The sequence below is a fragment of the Macadamia integrifolia genome, chromosome 5 (genome assembly GCF_013358625.1).
Source record: "Macadamia integrifolia cultivar HAES 741 chromosome 5, SCU_Mint_v3, whole genome shotgun sequence".
Lineage (NCBI taxonomy): Eukaryota > Viridiplantae > Streptophyta > Magnoliopsida > Proteales > Proteaceae > Macadamia > Macadamia integrifolia.
The window spans coordinates 2,149,519-2,171,588 of NC_056561.1; the positions used below are offsets into that span (position 1 = coordinate 2,149,519).

At 37.9% G+C, this 22,070-nt stretch overlaps 3 protein-coding genes across 3 annotated transcripts in view; 1 reads left to right on the plus strand and 2 right to left on the minus strand.

Moving 5' to 3' along the window:
- LOC122080056 (peroxisome biogenesis protein 3-2-like) overlaps window positions 1–2,715 on the minus strand; it is a 17,864-nt gene extending 15,149 nt beyond the window's left edge. The window contains exons 1-4 of the mRNA XM_042646924.1: window positions 2,203–2,715; window positions 1,872–2,033; window positions 1,567–1,766; window positions 1,270–1,400 (exon numbers count right to left, since the gene is read on the minus strand). Of these exons, the coding sequence (XP_042502858.1) occupies window positions 1,270–1,400; window positions 1,567–1,766; window positions 1,872–2,033; window positions 2,203–2,216 (507 nt within the window). The 5' untranslated portion in view covers window positions 2,217–2,715. The remainder of the gene's footprint in view (window positions 1–1,269; window positions 1,401–1,566; window positions 1,767–1,871; window positions 2,034–2,202) is intronic.
- A 4,729-nt stretch (window positions 2,716–7,444) lies between these two features.
- On the plus strand, window positions 7,445–8,981 carry LOC122079691. Its single transcript, XM_042646365.1, has 2 exons — window positions 7,445–8,587; window positions 8,697–8,981. The coding sequence occupies exons 1-2, from the start codon at window positions 7,445–7,447 to the stop codon at window positions 8,979–8,981; spliced, it is 1,428 nt and encodes a 475-aa protein (XP_042502299.1).
- Window positions 8,982–19,345: 10,364 nt separating this feature from the next.
- On the minus strand, window positions 19,346–19,807 carry LOC122079695. The gene has a single exon (XM_042646373.1). It carries the CDS (start codon window positions 19,805–19,807, stop codon window positions 19,346–19,348), a length of 462 nt encoding a protein of 153 aa, XP_042502307.1.
- Window positions 19,808–22,070: the final 2,263 nt, after the last annotated feature.

The following is a 22,070-nucleotide window of genomic DNA, read 5'->3' on the forward strand; positions in this document are numbered from 1 at the left end:
ACATTCGTATGACGTTTGTTCCCTTCCCCATGTCCCCACTTGAAGCTTAAGTAAGAGTTTATGTGTTTTTCCGCCTAGATTATTATTGCTTTTTGCTACTTTGTTTATTAATCTCATTCTATTTTGCATGCTTAATCTTGTTTGCTGAGTTTCTTTGTCCTATCTACCCAAGTCCCTTGAGTTAACCCTACCTAGTTAGTTAATCTTGTAGGAGACCTAGTCACCTAGGAACTCCCTACATCACATAAACTCCCTCCTCTACCTCCCGAGAGTGCCATAAACTCCTCTATTCTTTCATAAAATTTCCTTCCAACGTTCAATTTGAAAGAAGTGTTACAATCTTCCAATATAAACCAATTTCAGTCACTATGCTGATTCTAAGGGTAAGAAAAATGCTATATATAGATAGAGATCAGTAATGGAGGAGTTTCAAGAAATAAAATTAAACTTTTAACTGTATTTTGAGAGAATATGAATAGAGAAGAGTAGCCTTGAGTCTTTAGGAGGGTTCAATCCTCGATTCTGAATCTGAAACCATCTTTTGTACATGCCTCCACAAACTTTAAAGTTCAAACAAGAAATTATGCTTCCCAGAATCTGTTGTATACACGGATATTGGCACAAATAAGATACAAATGTTTGTTCATCATCTAAGTTTCTGAGAACAAAAACCATATATTCAATAACTAATCAAATTTGATTGACGATTTCCTTTTTTTCCTTTTTTCTGTTGGAGGAGTGGGGAATAAAGTTTGAGGAATCCTCGTTCAACACTGCCTCTCCCACTAAAGTTGTTGCTATTCATTCTATCACTTCAAAAATTTTGAATTGTTCACTGCCCCTATCCAACATTATAGGGATGAGCTATCCTTGGTCACAATTCACACTCCATTAATACGAGTCCTCCAAACTATCTTTACAATGAACATAGGCTATTCCAAATTTCCACTTCCATTACAAATAGTCAAATTGCATAAGAATATATTTATCCTATCAACCGAATTTTCAAATACATACATAGATCTAGTAATAATACTTGGATTCAAATTATTAAAACCATACCAAAATGCAAAAAAAATCTTAGAAACCTTGCTACTTTGGCAACACAGCATGACTTCTCAGTTTGAGAACAATGATAACAAATATAAATGGTAGCTACACTGCTACAAGGAACAGAAGTTCAATTATTTCCATGAACATTATCAAGACAGATGAGGAGCACTGGTCGTGTAAATTTAGGAGAGCCATGGAAAAGAAAGTAGCTCGTACCAATAGATGAGAGCCTTCCAGACCCCGGGCTGTATCAATGTATAGATGTCTGCCTAAAATGTTGACCTGTACTCTTATATATAAGCTAAGCATTGTCATTGCCCACAATGATGATATCATTCTCGTGAAACCTGATGGACAAAATCAACCCAACTAAGACAAAGAATCCAATCGTTTCTAGAAAGTCATTTATTCACCTTCCCAGTGGAATGCATCAGATTGAAAAGACATATAGATAAGAAATTATTTGCGAAAATTCAGACAGCAAAAGCAAAATATACATAACAAAATTCATACTTAGAATTTTGAGTTTTTCCCATAGCTGGAGTTTCTCCAAAGAGGTGAGGGTGTTGGGCTGACCCTTCCCCTGCGAGAGCCTTGCAGTCAAGTGTGAAAGGTCCAACTCCTCTGAGATCCGACTTTGCAAATAGTGAATTGAATAAGGCAACGTTGTCGAATCAGCTATTCTTTGAATGTTCTCAAAATGGGCTTGCAGTCTACCAATCAGAGAAATCAGAAGTCAGGAAAAAGAATGAGAGAACAAAGATCACTGAAAACGAAGACAATATCCAGAAAGAGTGTAGGAATTTGATTCTCTTAACTGGGCTTTAATGAGTTCATCAGTTGCCCGCTCGCCTTCAATTTCTCTCTCTAAATCAGAGAGCCTCTGCTGATGAGCATGATATAGCTTATACAAAACATATCCACTCCCCAGAACTCCCACTGTAACAAAAAGCTTCCTACGATGTCTTCTCCAAAAATCCCTACATTACAGGAAATGGAAGAAAACCCAAATCAAACAATTGAAGGATAACAGTTCCTATAAGAATGGCCACCTAAATTGGATAGAAATCGAAATCTCAAACACAGAGAAAGAGAATTCAAGCATAAAATCAGCTCTTTTACAGAGAATAACCAAAAATAGAAACTGACCTTACAGAAAGCATTTTGATGCTAAGAAATCGAGAAACCCATCACTAGATTTTCATTTGCTGAGTGCCCATTAGAACTCCGAAGGAAAAAAAGAAAGAGAAATACTTAGAAAATGAAGCCCTCTCTCTTATGATGCAAAACGATGGTCCCCAAGAGGTCAAGGGTCTCGAAGCAGAAAGAGAAGCATTTCGTAACCACTACGCCCACTACAGAACGTCTTCGAGGGGTTAGGGGTTTGTAAAAGATTCTGAAACCAGAAAGTTCAATAAAGTCGGCGATTAAATAGAAGGACAATGAGTTTTATCTTCTCATCTGTGGAATTTAGTGAGAGAAAGAGAGAGAGAGCAGTAAAACCACCTTCAAATTTAGCTGTGAGGTGGTAAGGTGTTGCTCCTGATTGGGGTTTAGGCATTGTAAGCAGGGTTTCAAGAATCGGATCGTGATTCTCCCGATGTAGATCGGAATCATGGTCACCGATCCGATTTCTTGTTGTTAAACATGCTTTGGATCTGCCGACTCAAGAGCTTGATTTCAATCTGAATTGGATCGAAATTGGCATTGACCGTTTTCTCTCCGATACTACATTTGAAAAAAATTATTTTTTGAGCAAGTGAGGAGCACATCAATGAAGAAGGACAAAACGATTTTATTCATAAAGTGCAGAAAGTAGTTAGGGTAAGGGGTACTAAAATAATGATTTCGAGATTGATCCAAGGGATACCAATTCTATGCTTTGAAGATCATTTCATGTTAGGAATTAAGGGCCCGTTTGATAACGTTTCTGTCGTTTCTGTTTCGAGAAATGACAGAAACATAAATTTTCGTTTCTAGAAACAAAAACGGAATTGAAGGTGTTTGATAAATCATCTTTTTAGAAGTCGATGGTAACCAGTGAAAGAATTGCCACAAGTCGTTTCCAGAAACGGCGAAACAAGTTGAGCTTGTTTCGCCTGAGTCGTTTTTTGAACCATAAATAAGTAAAAATTTATATTTATATTTCTAAAAATAAGTGAAACGAAGCAGTTTTATCAAAAGTTTTTTGCTCCGTTTCTACTGTTTCTGAAAACAGAAACAGCAGAAACGAGTTTCTTGAAACGTTATCAAACGGGCCCTAAGATACCAATTCTATGCTTTTAAGATCATTTCATGTTAGGAACTAAGTTTAAAAGGAATCCTCCTCACCATTGCCATTGCTCCAATTTAATTAGATGAGGGAGATATGTGATGGGAGTTTATGATGTACTCCTATCCATGGTTAAAAGTAGGGGTGTCAATCGGTCGGTTTGGCTCGGTTTCAATCCGAGTTGAGTCGGTTTTGGTGTGGGAAAGTTGAAATCGAAATCGAACCAATAAGGAAATTCCAGTTTCGATTTGGTTTCGGTTTCGATTTCGGTGTGGTTTGGTTTCGGTTTGTCTTCAGTTTCTTAAATCGATTTGAAACCGGGTTGGTTTTGGTTTTTGGTCCAGTTTGGATTCGACTTTCCATACAAATGTTTACAAAACTATGCAAATTTTGATTTTTTTTTAATGAATTTTGGAGTGTTTCGGTTTCTTACCGGTTTGGTTTTGGTTTTGGTCTGGGTTTTGAGCCGGTTTCGGTTTGGTTTTGGGTTCATCCGGTTTCCGGTGCGGTTTGGTTTGGTTTTGGGGTTGCAATACTCCAAACCGAACCGACCTAATAAGGCTTCGGTTCGGTTCGGTCCGGCCGGTTTTACCGGTTCAGTTTAAGAATTGACACCCCTAGTTAAAAGAAATAGATATTAGATTGTTTGAGTCAAGTGATTTGTATCAAAATTGGTCCGTAGCAATACCAATTCCAAACTGATTCCATATTGATACAGATTAAGATGATTTTTTTTCCTTTTTTCTTTTCTTTTAAAGAAATCTATGCAAGATCCAATTGATCAGAATGATACAGGTCAATTTGGATCAATACCTGATTGATATCAACTGAGATCAATCATGATCCTGATACTGATTGCTAAAACCATGCTCCTATCTGACGTGTTAGGGGGTGTCTTATACCTATATCAAGATTATAGGTATAGGTATCGATATTAATACACTATGGTCATGAATCAGTTGGAATTTGGTCTTATCTGACAAGTATATACCTTAATTGAAAAATTGATCTATTTTTTATACCAATACACCCAATCCGTATTGATGTTAGAAGTTAAAACCATGGCATGCTATACAATTGATAATGAGTTTATAATAACACATGAGTTTAATCACAAAATCAAATCACTAATTGGTGAAAGGAATCCTTGCTAATACCATGGATGATGGTCCCACCCGTTCCTGTATGCAATTAATAAAGAGTATCATTGACTAGCCCCTAAAGATCATAGTACTTGATTTTTCTTTCTAGGTGAGTTTGGTTGGATCCATGATGAATTGTATGGTTCTGCTATTCTTTTCCTAACTACCACCTAATTCTGAAGTACATGAATCTGGGGTTCTCCAGCCGCCCCGGTTGGAGAGGATCTAAGTCGCACTTGATGAACCTCATCGTGAGGGTGTAGGATCTCCAACCCTAGGATCACAAGGTGAATCTTACTATACAGTCCAGGGGAACTTCTTCTAAACTAAATTGTCCCAAGCCTGAAGTCCCAAGTGACAAGCCCAATCCAAAGCCCCTCTACTCCATGAAAGGTGTAGGCAGTTGTGTGCTTTTACCAAAACCAGAAAGAAGGCCCATTCTTGGGCTGGATTCCTTACTCAATTGGGTTTAGCTTGGGCTGAGAAGAAAACCTGAAATCACTTTGAGTTGGGCTAAAATTGATGACAAAAAAAAGCCCAAACCGAGCTGGAGCCTCAGAAAACCCAATGAAATCCCGAAACATGGAACTATGCATATTATGTGTACATGCAAAATTACGTAGATACATGCTTCAAATAATGATGGTAAATTATCATTAGGTATCTATTTTGGAAGAGCAAATAATAAACTTATTTTTCTTCGGCTTTGATATGATTAGTTGGCTACATGTAATTGGACTTTGTTGTTCCTATGATGAAGGTTTGGTTGTCATTGTTGGCAACACAAGCATAGTGGTATGGTGGTTAAAGAGATGGGTTGTGTTGTGAAGTCAGATTCTCAACAGCCGTTCGATTGGGATTGTAATCCAACGGTGGATTGAGCTTTGGTGAGTGAAATAATGAGAGCCGTTGTTGATCGTGGTTGGTAAAGGTTGAAATTGGATGGTTTAAATCTTTTAAGATCTTTTAAATTTTGTTTTTATTAGAAATTAGAGATCAAAGGTCAAGACTGCCCTTGGTCGTGACGTTTGGAATGTCATTTACTTAAACGCACACTCATGAGTGCTTGTGAGGGCTACCTTACCGAATGGATATATTGAAGGTCAATCTAACGGCTGGGATTAAAAGATTATGTTTGGTGGGCTCGCATTGGCTGAACTTCTTTAAGGTTTTCTGGAGGCTATGTAACTCCCAATTGAACGTGTAATATATGGATTTTGGGTGAGTAGTCTGACTCAAAGGTGTACACATAAATCGAGGCAGACACGATTCTTCTCTGTTTTGGGTGTTGTTTTGGTTGAGGAGTCATTGGAGATTGTTCTTCATGCTATGGTGATGATTCTCTGAACTTTTATGTGCAGAGAAGTCCACTTGGCGAAGCCCAAGTGAGATTTGAATACCTTATTATCTCTATTTATATGTGCTTGTTCTTCTTCATTGAATAGAGATAGGAGTTTGGGTAGGGATTTCTTGTAAATTACTGTGGACATGTTACATGTTTGATTAAATGCCACAGTCAATCTGGGTTTAACTTTTAGGTAGTATTTTATCCAAATTTTCTATTGATTAATTCCTTGGTCTGGGGAAATAAAGATACGGATAGGTGATAAGACCTCAGGTTGTGAGGCACTTGTAAAACCCAGTGAGGGTTCATCAGTGAGGTGATAGTGAGATTACCCAGTGAGGGCACTTCGTTGACTAGGCACACTGCCGATCCACGTAAATATTTATGTTTATTTTTCTCTGGTTAGAAGTGCTTTGCTTGCAGGGTGGTTGAGTACATTTGGCAGACTCCTTTCTATTGATTGGGAAGATGAGTGCATGTGCTTGTGTTTAAAATAACACAGATTAATCGGTAATATTTTAAGGGACATTGATTCACACTCCTCTCAGTGACTGTCTGGGAACTTCAATTGGTATCAGATCCAAGTTCCCAAAGTTTAGACTTAACCGTCAAGGTAAGGGTGTTAATCGGTTCGGTTTCTATTTAAACGGTGCGGATCGATTCAGTTCACATTTGTTTGACTAAAACCATAACTGCACCATTTACTAAACGATTCCACTTTCTGAAACCGTGACCATTTAGTAAATGGTTTCGGTTTTCACGGTTTCTAAATGGTGTTGATTTCACGGTTTTAAATGGTTTCGATTTCAGTTTATTCCATACGGTTTGTAAAACGGTTCACAATCGGTTTGTTATAACTTGAAACCAACCACAAATAAGAGATTCTATATTAATGATGGTATGTCTTAATTTGATAATCTAGTGCTAATTCTTTGCATGACCATTCTCAAACATATAGAATTAATATCATACAACATCCAAATCCAGCCTTCTACGGCATAAAATATTAAAATGACAGGTGGTTCAGCCAAAACACCCCATCTATGACAACAAATATTAACATATATGGATTACAAGTTCATGATCTAAAGCCTAAACTTGAACTGAATTGCATTAAATCATACCAAAGCAGGATGAACACTTAATTTAATTGTTAATTGTTATATGGATTACTACCCCTGCTTTATTTAATTGTTATATGGATTAATCGGATTAGTTTAAACGGTTTTAAACGGTTCGATTTAAATGGTTTCAATTCGATTTGAAACCAACGGGTTTCGAGGTTAAAACCGACCCGACCCATTTAGCTAATCGGTCTAAAACTTAAAACCATAACCGCACCATTTACTAAACAATTTTACGGTTTCGATGTAAACAGATTGGTTCGATTTAGATAAACTATTTCGATTACAAATTCACATCCTTATGTCAGGGTATCCAATCGAGAGGCCAGCAATGGCAGAGAACAGTGAAAGAAGAGGTCACAACAAAATTTCTTACTTCGAAGGTATTGACTATATGGGCTGGAAGAATCGTATGGATCATTACTTGATGTCTCAAGGGTATTAGATTTGGCTTATGGCCAGAACATAATTCACATCATCAAAAGAAGTTATCATAGATGAGGTGGAGATGAAGAAATATGAATTCAATTCTAGAGCTTCAAATGCAATATTGAGTGCCTTAGCACCTGACGAGTACACTAGATTTATGAATTGCAAATCAGCTAAGGAGATTTGGGATAAACTGCAAAATTTTCATGAGAGAGACAGTAGGGTAAAAGAATTCAAGCTTCTTATTCATTGGAATGAATTTGACGCTATGAGAATGGGAAAAAATGAGAAAATAGAAACCTATATAAATAGAGTGTTAAAGATAGTAAATTCTATAAGAGGACTTGGTGAAGAACTGTCAGACACGGTGGTTGTGAAAAGATTTATGAGAACCCTGCCTCCCATTTATAATGCCAAGATCTCAGTGTTGGAAGAAAGAGACTTGAACAAGGTAACTATTGATGAGTTACAAAGTACCCTAGTTGCATATGAAATGCAAATTGACTCTCCTATCCAAGCTAATTCTAGTAAGGAAGTTGCATTCAATGCCATGAAAAAGTTGAAAATAACTGAAGGTAGAAGCAACTCCAGAGATGAGGACAATAATGATGTAATTGCATATTTGTCAAAGCAACTCAAAAAGGGAACATGCAAATACAAGGGCAAGCTTCCACTTAAGTGCTTTGAGTGTGATGACATAGGTCACTTTGCTTCACAGTGTCCTAACAAGAAAGAGCTACATGACTCAGATGATGAAGAGGAGGAAGTGCCTAAGAAGAGATTCTTTAAAGTCAAATGCAAGAAAACTTACAGTTCTAAGAAGAATAGAAACTTTAAGAGGAGAAGCCTAATTTCCAAAAATTGCAGTGAGTCTTCTAATGAAGATTCTAGTGAAGATGAAGAAGATGGCTCAGGTGAAGCCATGTTTATGGCAGCTGAGTCTAGACCAAGAAATAACTCATCCACTCAATCTCTAGAAGAAAATGACCAAAGTGATGATGAAGAAGAAGGTGCAGTGGACCTAGAACTTGAATTGAAGTCAGCACTTCATACACTCTTAGTGGAAGAGAAGAAGACTGAGAAACTCACAAAGCAACTGAAACATGCAGAAGATCTAATTGTGGAGCTGAAGGTCTTGTCTGATGAATCCAAGGGAATTATAGAAGAAAATGATCAGAATCTTATGGAGAAAACTCAAATGAATGAGTCACTTGAAAGAGAAGTTATTATCCAAGAGAACTATAGAAGAAAAGGATCAGAATCTTCTAGAGAAAACTCAGACGATTGAGTCACTTGCAAGAGAAGTAATTATCTTACGGGCTTATATCCAGAAGAGAATTCAAGAAGAAGCTAATGAGACCTCCTCAACTTCATCAACAGAGCAAGAATGTGAAAATTGTAGCAGGTTGATGGAAGCCCAGATGAACTTGAAGAAATGCACTGAAACAGGGAAATACTTTGGTGATAAAGAAGGAATTGGATTCATTCAAGAATCTGCGAAGGCCATAGGGAAGGAGACCTTGAAACAACCCATAAGCTTTGTTAAATCTACAAAGAAGGTTAATCAAGTCCAGGTTACTCAGAAGGAAACTCAAACTCAGATTCAACAGAGATAATTCAAGAATGTTGGGCGGAAGAGAAATAATAGGTTCTATGGATATTGCTTCTCTTGTAATACTTTTGGCCATAAAGCTGAAAATTGTAGAGTGGTAACTAAACCAAAGAAGATACCTACTAACAACAGGTTTGCAGCTATGGAAGAGTATGAAGTTCAGTGCTACAGATGTCACTCATATGGCCATATTTCTAGAAATTGCTTGACTATGCTGCCTGCACAGAGGATACAGAGGTCTTCACAAGGTTTAGCTCCTCAAAGACAATTCACCAATAGTAGAAGGCCACAAGTTGAATAGAAAAGTAAGAGTAAAAATGAGGTTCAACCCATTACTGTTGCTCAAAAGGCAATGTGGAAGGTGAAGGGTAAGAAGGATAGCACAACCAAATCACTATTGATTCAAGCTGCTTTAAAAGTGAAATCTAAGGAGGCACCATGGATTCTTGACAATGGGTGTTCTTCCCATATGACTAGTGATAAGTCAAGACTTCAGAATCTCAATTCTATCAATGGAGGTACAGTGAAGTTTGACAACAATGAAGGAGCCAAGATTTGTGGGAAAGGTTCTGTTAGTCTGAATGAGGGTAAGGTCAACCTTGAAAATGTGCTATATGTGGATGGACTGAAGCATAACTTATTAAGTGTCAGTCAACTGTGTAAAGAAGGAAATCATGTGATCTTCTCAAAGAAGGGATATTCAATCAAGAACACTGACACAGGGAAATAGATAGCACAGGAAAAGAGAACCTTAGGGAACTTGTATGTTCTAGCTGAGAAGACTCAAGTGGAGTGTTTGATGAGCCAAGAAGATGAGACTAAGTTGTGGCACAAAAGGTTAGGACATCTGAATTCCAAGAATCTGAGACAACTTAGTGTGAAGAAAAGTGTAAGAGACCTTCCTATTTTGATGAGGATTAGAACCAGTGTTTTTGGTTATTGTCAGAAGGGAAAGCTCACCAGAAGCACCTACAAGCCTAAGGTGCATCACTCTAGCAAATCATTAGACCTTATACACACTGATTTGTGTGGTCCAATGAGGACTCAAGTGATAGGAGGAGAATAGTATTTTATACTATTCATTGATGATTGCACCAGGATGACTTGGGTCATGTTTCTCAAGGAGAAGAATGAGATAGAGAAGTGCTTGAGGCTGGTCAGAAAGCAAGTTGAGAACTTTGTAGGGAAAACCATCAAATGTATTAAGTCTGACCAAGGAAAGGAGTTCACATGGAATGTATTCAAAGACTATTGTGATGAGTATGGTATTAGACTCCAGCATTCAACAGTAAGAACTCCATAATAGAATGGTGTGGTAGAGAGGAAAAACAGAGCAGTAGAGGAGATGGCTAGAATCATGATGATTGAGGGTAATGTTAACAAAAATTTCTGGAGGGAAGCTGTTTACACAACTGTTCATACACAGAACAGGGTTCTATTTAGACCTCACACCTATCAGATTCCCTATTAGTTATGGGTTGGTAGGAAGCCTACAGTGAAATATTTCAAGGTATTTGGCAACAAATGCTACATCAAGAACAAAACTGACTACTTGGGAAAGTTTGAAGACAGAGCTAATGAAGGTATTTTCTTAGGATACTCATTCAAAATTAAGGCTTATCGGTGTTACAACAAGCAATTGGGCAAAATAGTTGAGAGTTCCGATGTGAAGGTGGCTGAATTTGGAGTGCAATCCACCATGTATGATTCAGATGATGACTCTTCAAACTATGAAAAGAGTTTTGATCTTGATGATACTCCTGTTAAGGTTACACAAACATAAGAAGAAATTGATGAAGAAAAAGGGAATGATAATTTGGATGCTGAAGAAGACACAAGGAAGAGCAACACCAAGTTCCAGAAGAATCATCCCAAGGATCAAATAATTGGTGATCCTAGTGTTGGAATCCAAACCAGAAAGATTAAGAAGCCTAAGCAGATACTTTCTCTACTATCACAAGTAGAACCCAAAAATGCGGATGAGGCTGCTAAAGATGAGAGTTGGGCTAATGCTATGAATGAGGAGCTGGATCAGATAGAGAAGAATAAAACATGGGAGTTAGTTCCAAGATCAGCTCAGAAGAATGTGATAGGCACTAAATGGGTTTTCAGAAACAAGTTGGATGACACAGGAAAGATTGTCAGAAATAAGGCAAGACTAGTATGTAATAGGTTATGCACAAATAGAGGGAATTGACTTTGATGAGACCTTTACCCCAGTGGCTAGATTGAAGTCAATCAAGATATTCCTTGCTTTTGTAGCTTTCAAAGACTTCAAGGTGTATCAGATGGACGTCAAGTCAGTATTCTTGAATGGCTTGTTGGAAGAGGAAGTCTACATTGAGCAACCAGATGGATTCATCTTGGGTGAGGATGCTACTACTATGGTGTGCAGGTTAAAAAAGGCTTTATATGGCTTGAAGCAAGCACCGAGTACCTGGTATTCAAGACTAGATGCTTACTTACATCAACTTGGCTTCAAAAAGGGAGTAGTGGACAAAAACCTGTATATTTTTTCTGAAGATCATGGATAGCTCATTGTGGTTGTTTATGTGGATGACATCATCTTTGGATGTCCTCGTGAAGAGAGCTGCAAGAAGTTTTCTAAGTTGATGCAGAGGGAGTTCAAAATGTCCATGCTTAGGGAACTCTCCTATTTCCTTCCGTTGCAGGTGCATCAGCAGAAGACTGAGATCTTCATCTCTCAACAGAAGTATGTGGGTGAAATGCTAAAAGGATTTCAGATGGATGAATGCAAGCTGGTTGGGACTCCTATGGTAACAAGGTACAAGTTGAGTAATAAAGATGATAGTCCTCTAGTTGAACAAACCTTGTATAGGTCGATGATTGGAAGCTTATTATATCTTATTGCATCCAACTATGATATTCTTCAGGCAGTATGTTTGGTGGCTAGATTTTAGGGAGATCCAAGGCAGAGTCACTTATTCGTTGTGAAAAGGATTTTCAAATACTTGAAGGGGACCATTGATTTTGGATTGTGGTATGAGAAGTCCAAGGACTTCATGCTCATAGTCTACATTGATGCAGATTGGGTTGGGTCTGTAGATGATAGAAAGAACACCATGGTGGAGCATTCTACCTTAGAAAAATTTTAGTTGCTTGGCACAGTAAGAAGCAGGAATCTATGTCATTATCCATAGCAAAGGCTAAGTATATAGCTGCAGCTGCTACTTGCACTCAGGTTCTATGGATGAAGAGACAAATAAAAGATTTTGGGTTCAAGTGCGATGGTCCTATAAGTATCAAGTGTGACAATTCCGGTGCCATCAACATCTCTAAAAATCTGGTTCAACACTCTAGGACAAAACATATAGACATCAGATATCACTTCTTAAAGGAGTAAGTTTTTTTGAATGAAGTGAACCTAGATTTTATTCCAACAACAGACCAAGTAGTTGACATTTTTACTAAACCATTAGGCAAAGGTCTTTGAGAAGTTGAAGACACTATTAGGTGTTGTCTCACCCCACTAGAGCACAGTGATGCTAATGTTACTTGTAGGACAACATGGTTGCATGGGGAGTGGCTTGGTTCCCATAAATGTTTATCTTTCTATTCACTCTCAGAGGGTTGTTAGGGGGAGTCTTTCATTTAGGGGGCATTTGTCTGTCTTCCTTTGTACTTGTTGCCAAAGGGGGAGAAAATGTTGTTTTGGATGTTGCTCATGGTATTGCCAACAACTCCAAAGGGGGAGATTGTTGTTCCCATGATGAAGGTTTGGTTGTCATTGTTGGCAACACAGGCATAGTGGTATGGTGGTTAAAGAGATGGGTTGTGTTGTAAAGTCATATTCTGCAGCCGTCCGATTGGGATTGTAATCCAACGGTGGATTGAGCTTTAGTGTGTGAAATAATGAGAGTCGTTGATCATGGTTGGTAAAGGTTGAAATTGGATGGTTTAGATCTTTTAAGATCTTTTAAATTTTGTTTTTATCAGAAATTGGAGGTAAAATGTCAAGACTGCCCTTAGTCATGACATTTGGAATGTCACTTACTTAATGCACCCTCATGAGTGCTTGTGAGGGCTACCTTACCGAATGGATATATTGAAGGTCAATTTAACAGTTGAGATTAAAAGATTCTCTTTGGTGATCTCACATTGGCTGAACTTCTCTAAGGTTTTCTGGAGGCTATGGTACTCCAAATTCGACGTGTAATATATGAATTTTGGGTATTTCGAAAGTATTAATGCAATGGGAATATTTGGAGAGTGGTATGACGCACAGGTGTGAATAAAAATTGAGGCAGCCGTGATTCTTCTCTGTTTTGGGCGTTGTTTTGGTTGAGGAGTCATTGGAGATTGTTCTTCATGCTATGGTGATGATTCTCTGATCTTCTACGTGCAGAGAAATCCACTTGGCGATGCCCAAGTGACGTTTGAATCTCTTGTTATCTCTATTTATATGTTCTTGTTCTTCATTGAATAGAGATAGGAATTTGGGTAGGGATTTCTTGTAAATTGTTGTGGGCATGTTACATGTTTGATTAAATGCCACAGTCAACCTAGGTTTAACTTTTGGGTAGTATTTTATCCAAATTTTCTATTGATTTACTCCTTGATCTGGGGAGGGTAAAGATACGGACAGGTGATAAGACCTCAGGTTGTGAGGCACTTGTAAAACCCAGTGAAGGTTCATCAGTGAGGTGATAGTGAGATTACCCAGTGAGGGTAGCCCAGTGAGGGCACTCCGTGGACTAGACACACCATCTAACCACGTAAATATTTGTGTTTATTTTTCTCTGGTTAGAAGTGCTTAGCTTGCAGGGTGGTTGAGTACATTTGGAAAACTCATTTCCATTGATTGGGAAGAGGAGTGAATGTGCTTGTGTTTAAAATAACACAGGTTAATCGATAATATTTTAAGGGACACTGATTCACCCCCCTCTCAGTGACTGTCTGGGAACTTTAGACTCATTATTGTATGATGGTATGTGTATCTAGTTAGGGGTGTCAAATGGTCTGGTCTAATTGGTCCTCACCATTTTCTTCCGTTTAGGTAATCAGGCCTCTTAAATTAGGGCATTGATATGTTTTTATTTGATTCATCAATTATCTATTCATAATCCAACTAATTGACTAATCAATTTATAAACAATCCTTAAAAAGGTTATAAATGATTGATTGTTAATTGACCTGTCACAATATTTGCTCGTCTGGATTGTTACTACTTTCTTTTTGTTATGATCAGGCTAAAATTGCATCTAGATATGATAAAAGAAAAGAATCAATTAATTATGTTTTATGTAATTAATGTTCAATATTCAGCTATTAATTGTTAACAATGCCAAAGAAAAAAAAAAAAAAGATATGTTGCCCAAGGTTAGGTCTAATCTTAGTATGACATCAAATAGAGTTATTTGGATGGCAAAGATTCATGTTTTGGATCATGTTTTGGTGGAATGTTTGATAGTTATTACATTTTTTTTTTGTTCCATTTATCTTATCCACTTCAGTTAGAAAAAGGCGAAAATGGATCAGCTGGTACGATCACCTGATTGTATGAGTCAGCGTTTAACATCTATCATTTTTGTTTTCAAATATACCCCTCTTTATCCTTGTAATGGCAGAAGATGGGACAGGTGTTGGATGTAGATTCGTACAACCAGGTACCGTGATCGTAAGAGTAGCGGATCCTATCTCGAAAAAGACTGAGTTGTTGTTGCGGTGATGAGTACTGGTAGGTAAGATCCACTTGGCCATCTTCATCAAATGCAAGGTGACCATGAACGTGGACGTGGGAATAGTAACCATGATAAGAGCCACCATCCCCAAAGGTAGCTTGGCATGGTTTTCATGAGTTGGGTTTGAAGCAAACCCACGGCTTCACATACGTCGCAGTGGTAATAAGTGTAATACCTCTTCTCCCACTCCATCCAATCCTCAGGAGGAGCCTCATCTTCATTCCTCTCCACCACCATCTTCATCTCATGAATTCGCTTCCTCAGCACTGCCATGTTCTCGTCCACAAGCTTCCCTATCTTACTTTTCACTACCGTAATCATCTCTTCTCGCTGCAGAAACTGTCATCAGGGTATGTCGCTTGCAGTGATGAACCAGTCCCGTTTTCCGGCACCGGAAGTTAGGAAGAAGCACAGGGGAGGGAAGGGTTGGTATGGCTTGAACCATTCCTTTCTTCTAAGTTTCGAGTTTCTACTTTCCAAGACGATCAATGGGCGGTTTATGAGTTCATGAGCTGTATCACATAAGAGATCTGGACCCATTTTTTTTTTTTTTCTGATCTTTCCATAAAAGATTCTTTCTCTTCATAAAAAATAGGAGTTAGAATCAATAAATATTTCTTTTTATATTTTTGAGAGTTGTATTAAAAGTTGATATGGGGCACATGAAACATAGGGGAAAACTGTATTTGGAGAACACTGGAGCTAGCTTGACCCATTCTAATGGCGGTGTCTTAGATCTGTTTATTAGAGTTTGATTTGAACCCATAACTGTTTCTGGTTGAGACGTAAGATTATAATATAAATCAGTTATAGAAGAAATGTCTCTCTTCAATTCGTGGGTCATGGGGGTGGGTGGTGTTGTGACATAGTCCCACACGCAAAGGCCTCGAATTAGTAACCCAAAAGGCAAAACCGCAAACCGTAAGGCCCACACTTAGGACCCATTCTACTTCTCCTGAGGTTTGTACACATAAAAAGACGGGGTCATCTCTGTTATGTGTAAATTGCTTTCAAAAAACCTTTGTTTAACCAAAATGAAAGGCCTTCTAGATTTATTTAATCGAAAAGGATGACCTACAGATTTCTCTCTCAAAATAATTTGTGTGTGTCTCTTTTCTCACTGGTACCTCTCCAGCAATAGAGGCCCTTGTGTAGCCTCACCTTGTATATACCCATCTCATTATATAGCTTTTTAAGGAGCCTCATCATAGTGTGGATCAGGGTTTTCGTGCGAAAACAATTCTCATACAGTTTGATCCACAGCCAGAACCACCCAAGAACCTGATCTGCTCTCATCATATATATATATATATATATATATATCTTTGTGCCAAGTTAGGTGTGGTATTTATGATGCTTATACCAAAGCTTAATCTTTTTATCCTTATTTATGATTTAGTTCCATAACTTCATTATCCACATCTAAAGTTTCGATTAGGGGGAGGTTTTCTAGTCTAAGAAAGCTTAGAGAGTTTTTCTTGTCAACCATTAATATTTGGTAAATTAGGAAAAACCGAAGACACCTAATAATTATAGTTGACGTGACCATTTCTTGCTTTACAAACATTGGAGATTGTTGAAAAAAAAAAAAACCATTGGTGTAATATATATCTTGCTTTTCCAAACATTGGTATGTTACACCAAAAAAAAAAAAAGATAATCCATTTCATGCCTTCCAAACACATATAGCTTTCCAAACATTGGTATCGATCCGAGGTTAGTAAAAATAAAGTTGTAATTTTACATTTTTATTTTTTCATTATAAAATACTTTTTGTTCCAATAAGAGTAAGTCCTATCATTTTGCATATGTACTAAAAAATAATTGTTAAACAATAATAACTTTTAATAGAGATATGATGATAAATTACTTACAAATTATTTTGAAAATTATTAATTTCCCTACCTCAAATAATTTTTAAGCATAAGATTGGAGAAAATCAAAAGGACAAAAATTTTCATTTCAGCACTTTGTTGATATATAATAAGAAACACCCATTCTATTGTACATTATATTAAAACGAAAAAAGAAAATCAGAGATAAGAAATGGATCATGAATGTATCAGTTGATGAGATGAAATCCAGATCACAAAATCACATTTGTGGCATTCATCAAATGTAACATGACCAAGACCATGGATGTGGGATCACTCAATGCAACTAATGCCAGCATCCCAAGAGCCAAGCTGGGTCTTGTATCCATCAATAGGGACTGCAACAGCTTCACAGATGCTGGCATCATAGCTACTGTAGTACTTTTTCTCCCACTCCACCCAATCCTTGGGAGCCTCATAATTCCTCTCCACCATCATCTCATGAATCTTTCTTCTCAGTACTATCATACTCTCGTCTGTTGGTGTATGATGTCTTGTATTCCATAGCAGTTTAATCTAGAGAGTACTGGAATTTTTTATTTAAGGCAATTGTGTAGTTTTTGGATTAGGGTTTTTCGCTATATATTTGTAGCGAGGGTTTCTTTCTTTGTAATGCAAGCAATACTGAGAGGTGTGAGGGACGAGCATTGTAACCCTATTCTCCATTGATAGTGAGGCAGGATCTCATCTAACCAGGGACGTAGGCAATTTTGCCGAACCTCGTAAATCTGTGTGCATTGTTTGTTCTTGTTTTTCCATTATCTTCTACATCGTTTTAGGGTTACGTTTCTACATCATCCACCGACTATCCCCCGAAATCCCAGTCGCATGCATCTCTTTTCACAGCAACAGTCGATACATTCCGCTGCCAAAAACCCATTTTCCGATGTCGTAAACTTGAAGAAGAAGAAGAAGAAGGAGGAGGAGGAGGTCGTGGAGGAAGCAAAGGGGAATGGAAAGAAGAAATAGTTTCCATAGCTCTGCTCAAGAAATTTAAATCAGAAAGCTAACCAGACGTGAGGAATGAATGTGAAGATTGCTAGCAAGTTTTGTTTTGGCTGCTTTTGATTTGGATTTTTGTTGATCTCATTCATTCGATCTCTATATTTATAGATTGGGTTAAAGGGAATCTTTTTATGGGTGAAGAAGGGTTGTTTGGTTCATATTTGGGCCTTGGGAAGACATAGAGGGCATGGAACTTGGAGAAGAACTTGGGAAGTTAAAGAGTGGATGAAGTCCTCATACAAGAATGGTTCTCGTGCAAGAACCTGATCCGCATTCAGGAAGTTAAAGGGTTGATTACACAGCCTTACTGTGTGGGGCGACGTCAACATTTTCTGCTTCTCCGTGTTCTGCACTGTAATAAATGGGAGAAAATTTCAAGATTGAACCAGAAGCTGCTTAGCTCAACTTAAATTAGGTTTTAAATTTGATGTAGAAACACAACCATATATACTTAATTTTCTTTTTAATTTGTTGTACGATATATATAACCTTTCGCATCTATGAACGTCATATAACCAATCTTAAATCTAAGGAATGTTCAAAATACAAAGATATGATTGGATATAGTCACCATTATTTCATATATATATATATATATATTTATATTTATCCATATGTCAACTGTCAAGTCCATTTTTTAGATAACGTGTTTAATTAAAATCACCAATTTTTCCTTAGAGGGCAAGGAAGAATAGAGCAGATCATGTCCTGTGGGTGGTTTCATATATATGGATCAGATCGTACAAGAATAGTTCTTGTAGGAGAACCTGATCCACACTCAAGGGAGAAGAGTATCCTTTTAACTTTCAATTCTAGTGCACCGGCTTTTCAGAAATGTGAGAAAGAAATTGCACGTGTTGTAATAAATGGACATCCATTTTTTTATTTTTTTTTGGGTGGGGGGTTAATATTTGGAGCTCCTAAACTTGTCTCAGTAATAAGACTAGATTTTGAAATATATTTTAGAATAAGTTGATAATGTTGGGAATTTAGTCTCACATTGGTTATTAATTACCCTACAGTCCCCTTCATACATATCGCAGTACATACTACCTTCCACTTACTAGTTTGAATTTCTAAGAACGTCAGATAACCATCGATTTAACACTATCAAATCCCAACAATTGAGTACATTTTTTGTACATGAAATGGGTTGTGACAGTGTTCTCTCACTCTCTGTCTACATCACTTGCTCCACCTTCTCTCCCCTCCTCTCGCCCCCTTTTGGCCTCTACCTTACCCTCCCGCACCCTCTTTGCATCTCCCTCTAGTGCCCAAACAAGATGTATAAGTTGCAGGCATGTTTCATAAAGGAATCACCCTCTACAATTTTTCCTTATTTTTCGTTTCTTATTACCTTAACAATTGGGAACCAATTACTATGTACGTGAAAATTCAATGCAATTAATTTAGATTAATTTGATGTTACACTTACAATTACAATATGAAATGTGAGAAAGAGTTGCAAGCATGTTGTCTTGCTAACCACACCAATTATAAACATGTGATATCTCCATGTAACAACTTCACTTATACATGGATGCGAAAAACACGTGATGGAATTTTGAAATGTTGGGAGTTATAGAAATATAATCCTATATAATTAATGTTAATTACCTATAATAAGCGAGATAGTATAGAAGAAAGGAAACAATCATCTATATTGTATGTAATAAATGTGCAAATTCAAATTTTTTTTTTCTTCGGTAGAACAAATTCACATATTAATTGCTAACAATGCTAAGAGCCGAAAATATGAAAGAATAAAGGAATAAAAGAGATATTTCCTAAGACAAATTAGAGAGGTGAATTCCTGTAGATAAGATCCAGTTGGCCATCTTCATCAAATGCAAGGCGACCATGAACGTCGACGTGGGAACGCAAACCATGAGAAGAGCCACCATCCCCAAAGCCAAGCTTGGCCTGGTATTCATGAGTTGTGTTTGAAGCAAACCCATGGCTTCACATACGTCGGAGTGGTAATAACTGTAATACCTCTTCTCCCATTCCATCCAATCCCCAGGAGGAGCCTGATCATCTTCATTCCTCATCTCCTGAATCCGTTTCCTCAGCACTATCATGTTCTCGTCCACAAGCTTCCCTGTCCTACTCCCACCACCGTAATCATCTCTTCTCGCCGCAGAAGCCGTTATCGTATATCGCTTGCAGCGATGCACCAGTCCTGTTCTCCGGCACCGGAAGTTGGGAAGAAGCACAGAGGAGGCAAGGATTGGCATGGTTTGAGCCATTTCTTTCTTCTAAGTTTCAATGCAAGTTTCTAAATTACCAAGACGAGCTATTTATACATATGGGAGACACGAGAGACATGTGGGGAAAACCGTGTTTGGAGAACACTTGACCCATTCTAATATCAGATCAGCTTGGAGCTTAAGTATAAGTTGGCGATTCCGGCCAGATTCGCTTGGCGGCGATTGGCTTCTCAGAAAGCAATAATAACTGAATCTAAGTGAAAGGTGCACGTTATGTGACGCAGATGCACACGCAAAGTCCACCAATAAGTAACGTGACGCAAACGCCAAGGCCCCACAATGACAATGACCAATACCCCTTACATTCATCTCCTGCTTCTCGTATGCATAAAAGAAGAGGGGGAGGGGGAATTTCCTCACTCTCTTACAGTCTATATTTAGTAAAACTCTCTTAACTTTCATTTCTTCTCTGATATTTTTCTGCTTTTGAACTTTATACATCTCTTTTTCTTTACTCTTTTTTAATACTCAAATTATCCTTCATTTTCACTTATAACTAGTTCATCTGAGATCATGTTATCTTTTATTATTTTTTATCTTACCATTTTCTCTCTCCTCCTCTTCCTCTTCCTCCACCTCCCTCATGCATGCACCATGGAAGGTAATCTCTCTAAATTGAGTCATATTGTTTGAGTTTCACTTTGGTTAGGATTCTTGTACAGGTTTCGAATCTTAGATGTGATTTCATAAATTTGGACTCTTCACTGGATCCATCTCCTTCCTTTTTTCTTTTTTCTTTTTTTCTTTCTTCAACCATACTTGGGATCAACTGTAGAAACGTAACCCTAAAACGATGCAGAAGATAATGGAAAAACAAAACAAACAATGCACACAGATTTTACGAGGTTCGGCAAGGTTGCCTACGTCCCCGGTGAGATGAGATCCTGCTTCACTATCAATGGAGAATAGGGTTACAACGCTCTTCCTCACACCTCTCCGTATTGCTTGCATTACAGAGAAAGAAACCCTCGCTACAAATATATAGCGGAAAAAAAACCCTAATCCGGATCAAATTACAATTGCCATCCTAATCCGGATTAAACTACAATTGCCCTCAAATAAAAAATTCGAGCGGGGGGCTGCGCCCCCCTACACCCCCTGCTGTGCAGGGCAGAGGGGGGCCTCCTACCCCCCTTGCAACCCCCACGGCCCGCTAACCGGCTAGCGGGACCGCCGTCCTGACTGTCTAGGTGCTGCACCAGTACTCCCTGGATTAAACTGCGACGGAATACAAGACATCATACACCAACAGGAATGTGAGACGTTGAGTTCATCAAACGGGGCTTTGTATATATAACACCTACGTTGCTCTCTCTTAGAGGGATTTATGCTTTGGACAGCTAAGAAGTTGACCCATTAAACTATAAAAATAACATTAATTCTACTTGGATGATCAAACCAGCTAATTAATTTATATATTAAGCTACATAGTTTCGTCTCATATTCGTTCTGATCATTTGGATGATCAACCAAGTCAAAGTCAAATATTGGGTCTGGTGAACATAGATGCCCCCACTTATGGCCTGTGTGATTTTTGTCTTTGTGACTTTGGTGAATCTAGATAAATCCAATAGTAGATTACATGGCAAAGATGGGCCGTAAAAAGTGGAGTCCCTTCAATTATTCCTGGTTCAATTCAATTGAACCTCAGGATGGATGCGGAGAAAAGATCAAGATTTCATTTCCGTTAATTTTGTTCTTAGGTGGAGTAGTGGATCTCCTTCCTTACTGATGGCAATGTTAAAGATGGGGGAGTGATCCTGAATTTTCTTCCATCCACATCTTTGTATTTGTTTATGGTTTTTTCTTGACTCCAGTTTGCATATTTTTTTATTCTCTTTTTCCTTTAATATAAATGACCTTTTAGAGGGGGGGGGGGGGTGGGGGGAATTCTTGAAACTGTTGCAATTGAATGAAAAATACATTGTGCAAATCTCAGACCGGTCCCTTACCAAAAGGCTTAGATATATTACATAGGGTAGAAAGAGCATTACCCGATAGTTTTGTGTACGTTTAAACAGAAATGGAGGTGGGGCATGGATGTCTTTTCAAAACTTTGTTTTACTTCCTCATTTGTTTGACTTACACAGTACTATCGCATAGCATTCTTTTTTCCCTATTTAAAAATGAGAGAAAAAGTTCCACATGATGTCAGAGTGGAAAACCAAAAACCACATCATGAGAGGTTCAGGAGACGAATTCATTTAGTAAAATGCTCACATTTTGTCCGATGAGAAAGAGC

Excerpts from the sequence above, each read along its gene's own strand:
- LOC122079695 (XM_042646373.1), bottom strand. The coding sequence starts at position 19,807 with ATGGCTCAAACCATGCCAATCCTTGCCTCCTCTGTGCTTCTTCCCAAC.
- LOC122079691 (XM_042646365.1), top strand. The coding sequence starts at position 7,445 with ATGAAGAAATATGAATTCAATTCTAGAGCTTCAAATGCAATATTGAGT. Across the intron at positions 8,588-8,696 it reads ATGAGTCACTTGAAAGAGAA|AAGAGAATTCAAGAAGAAGC; the intron begins GTTATTATCCAA and ends GCTTATATCCAG.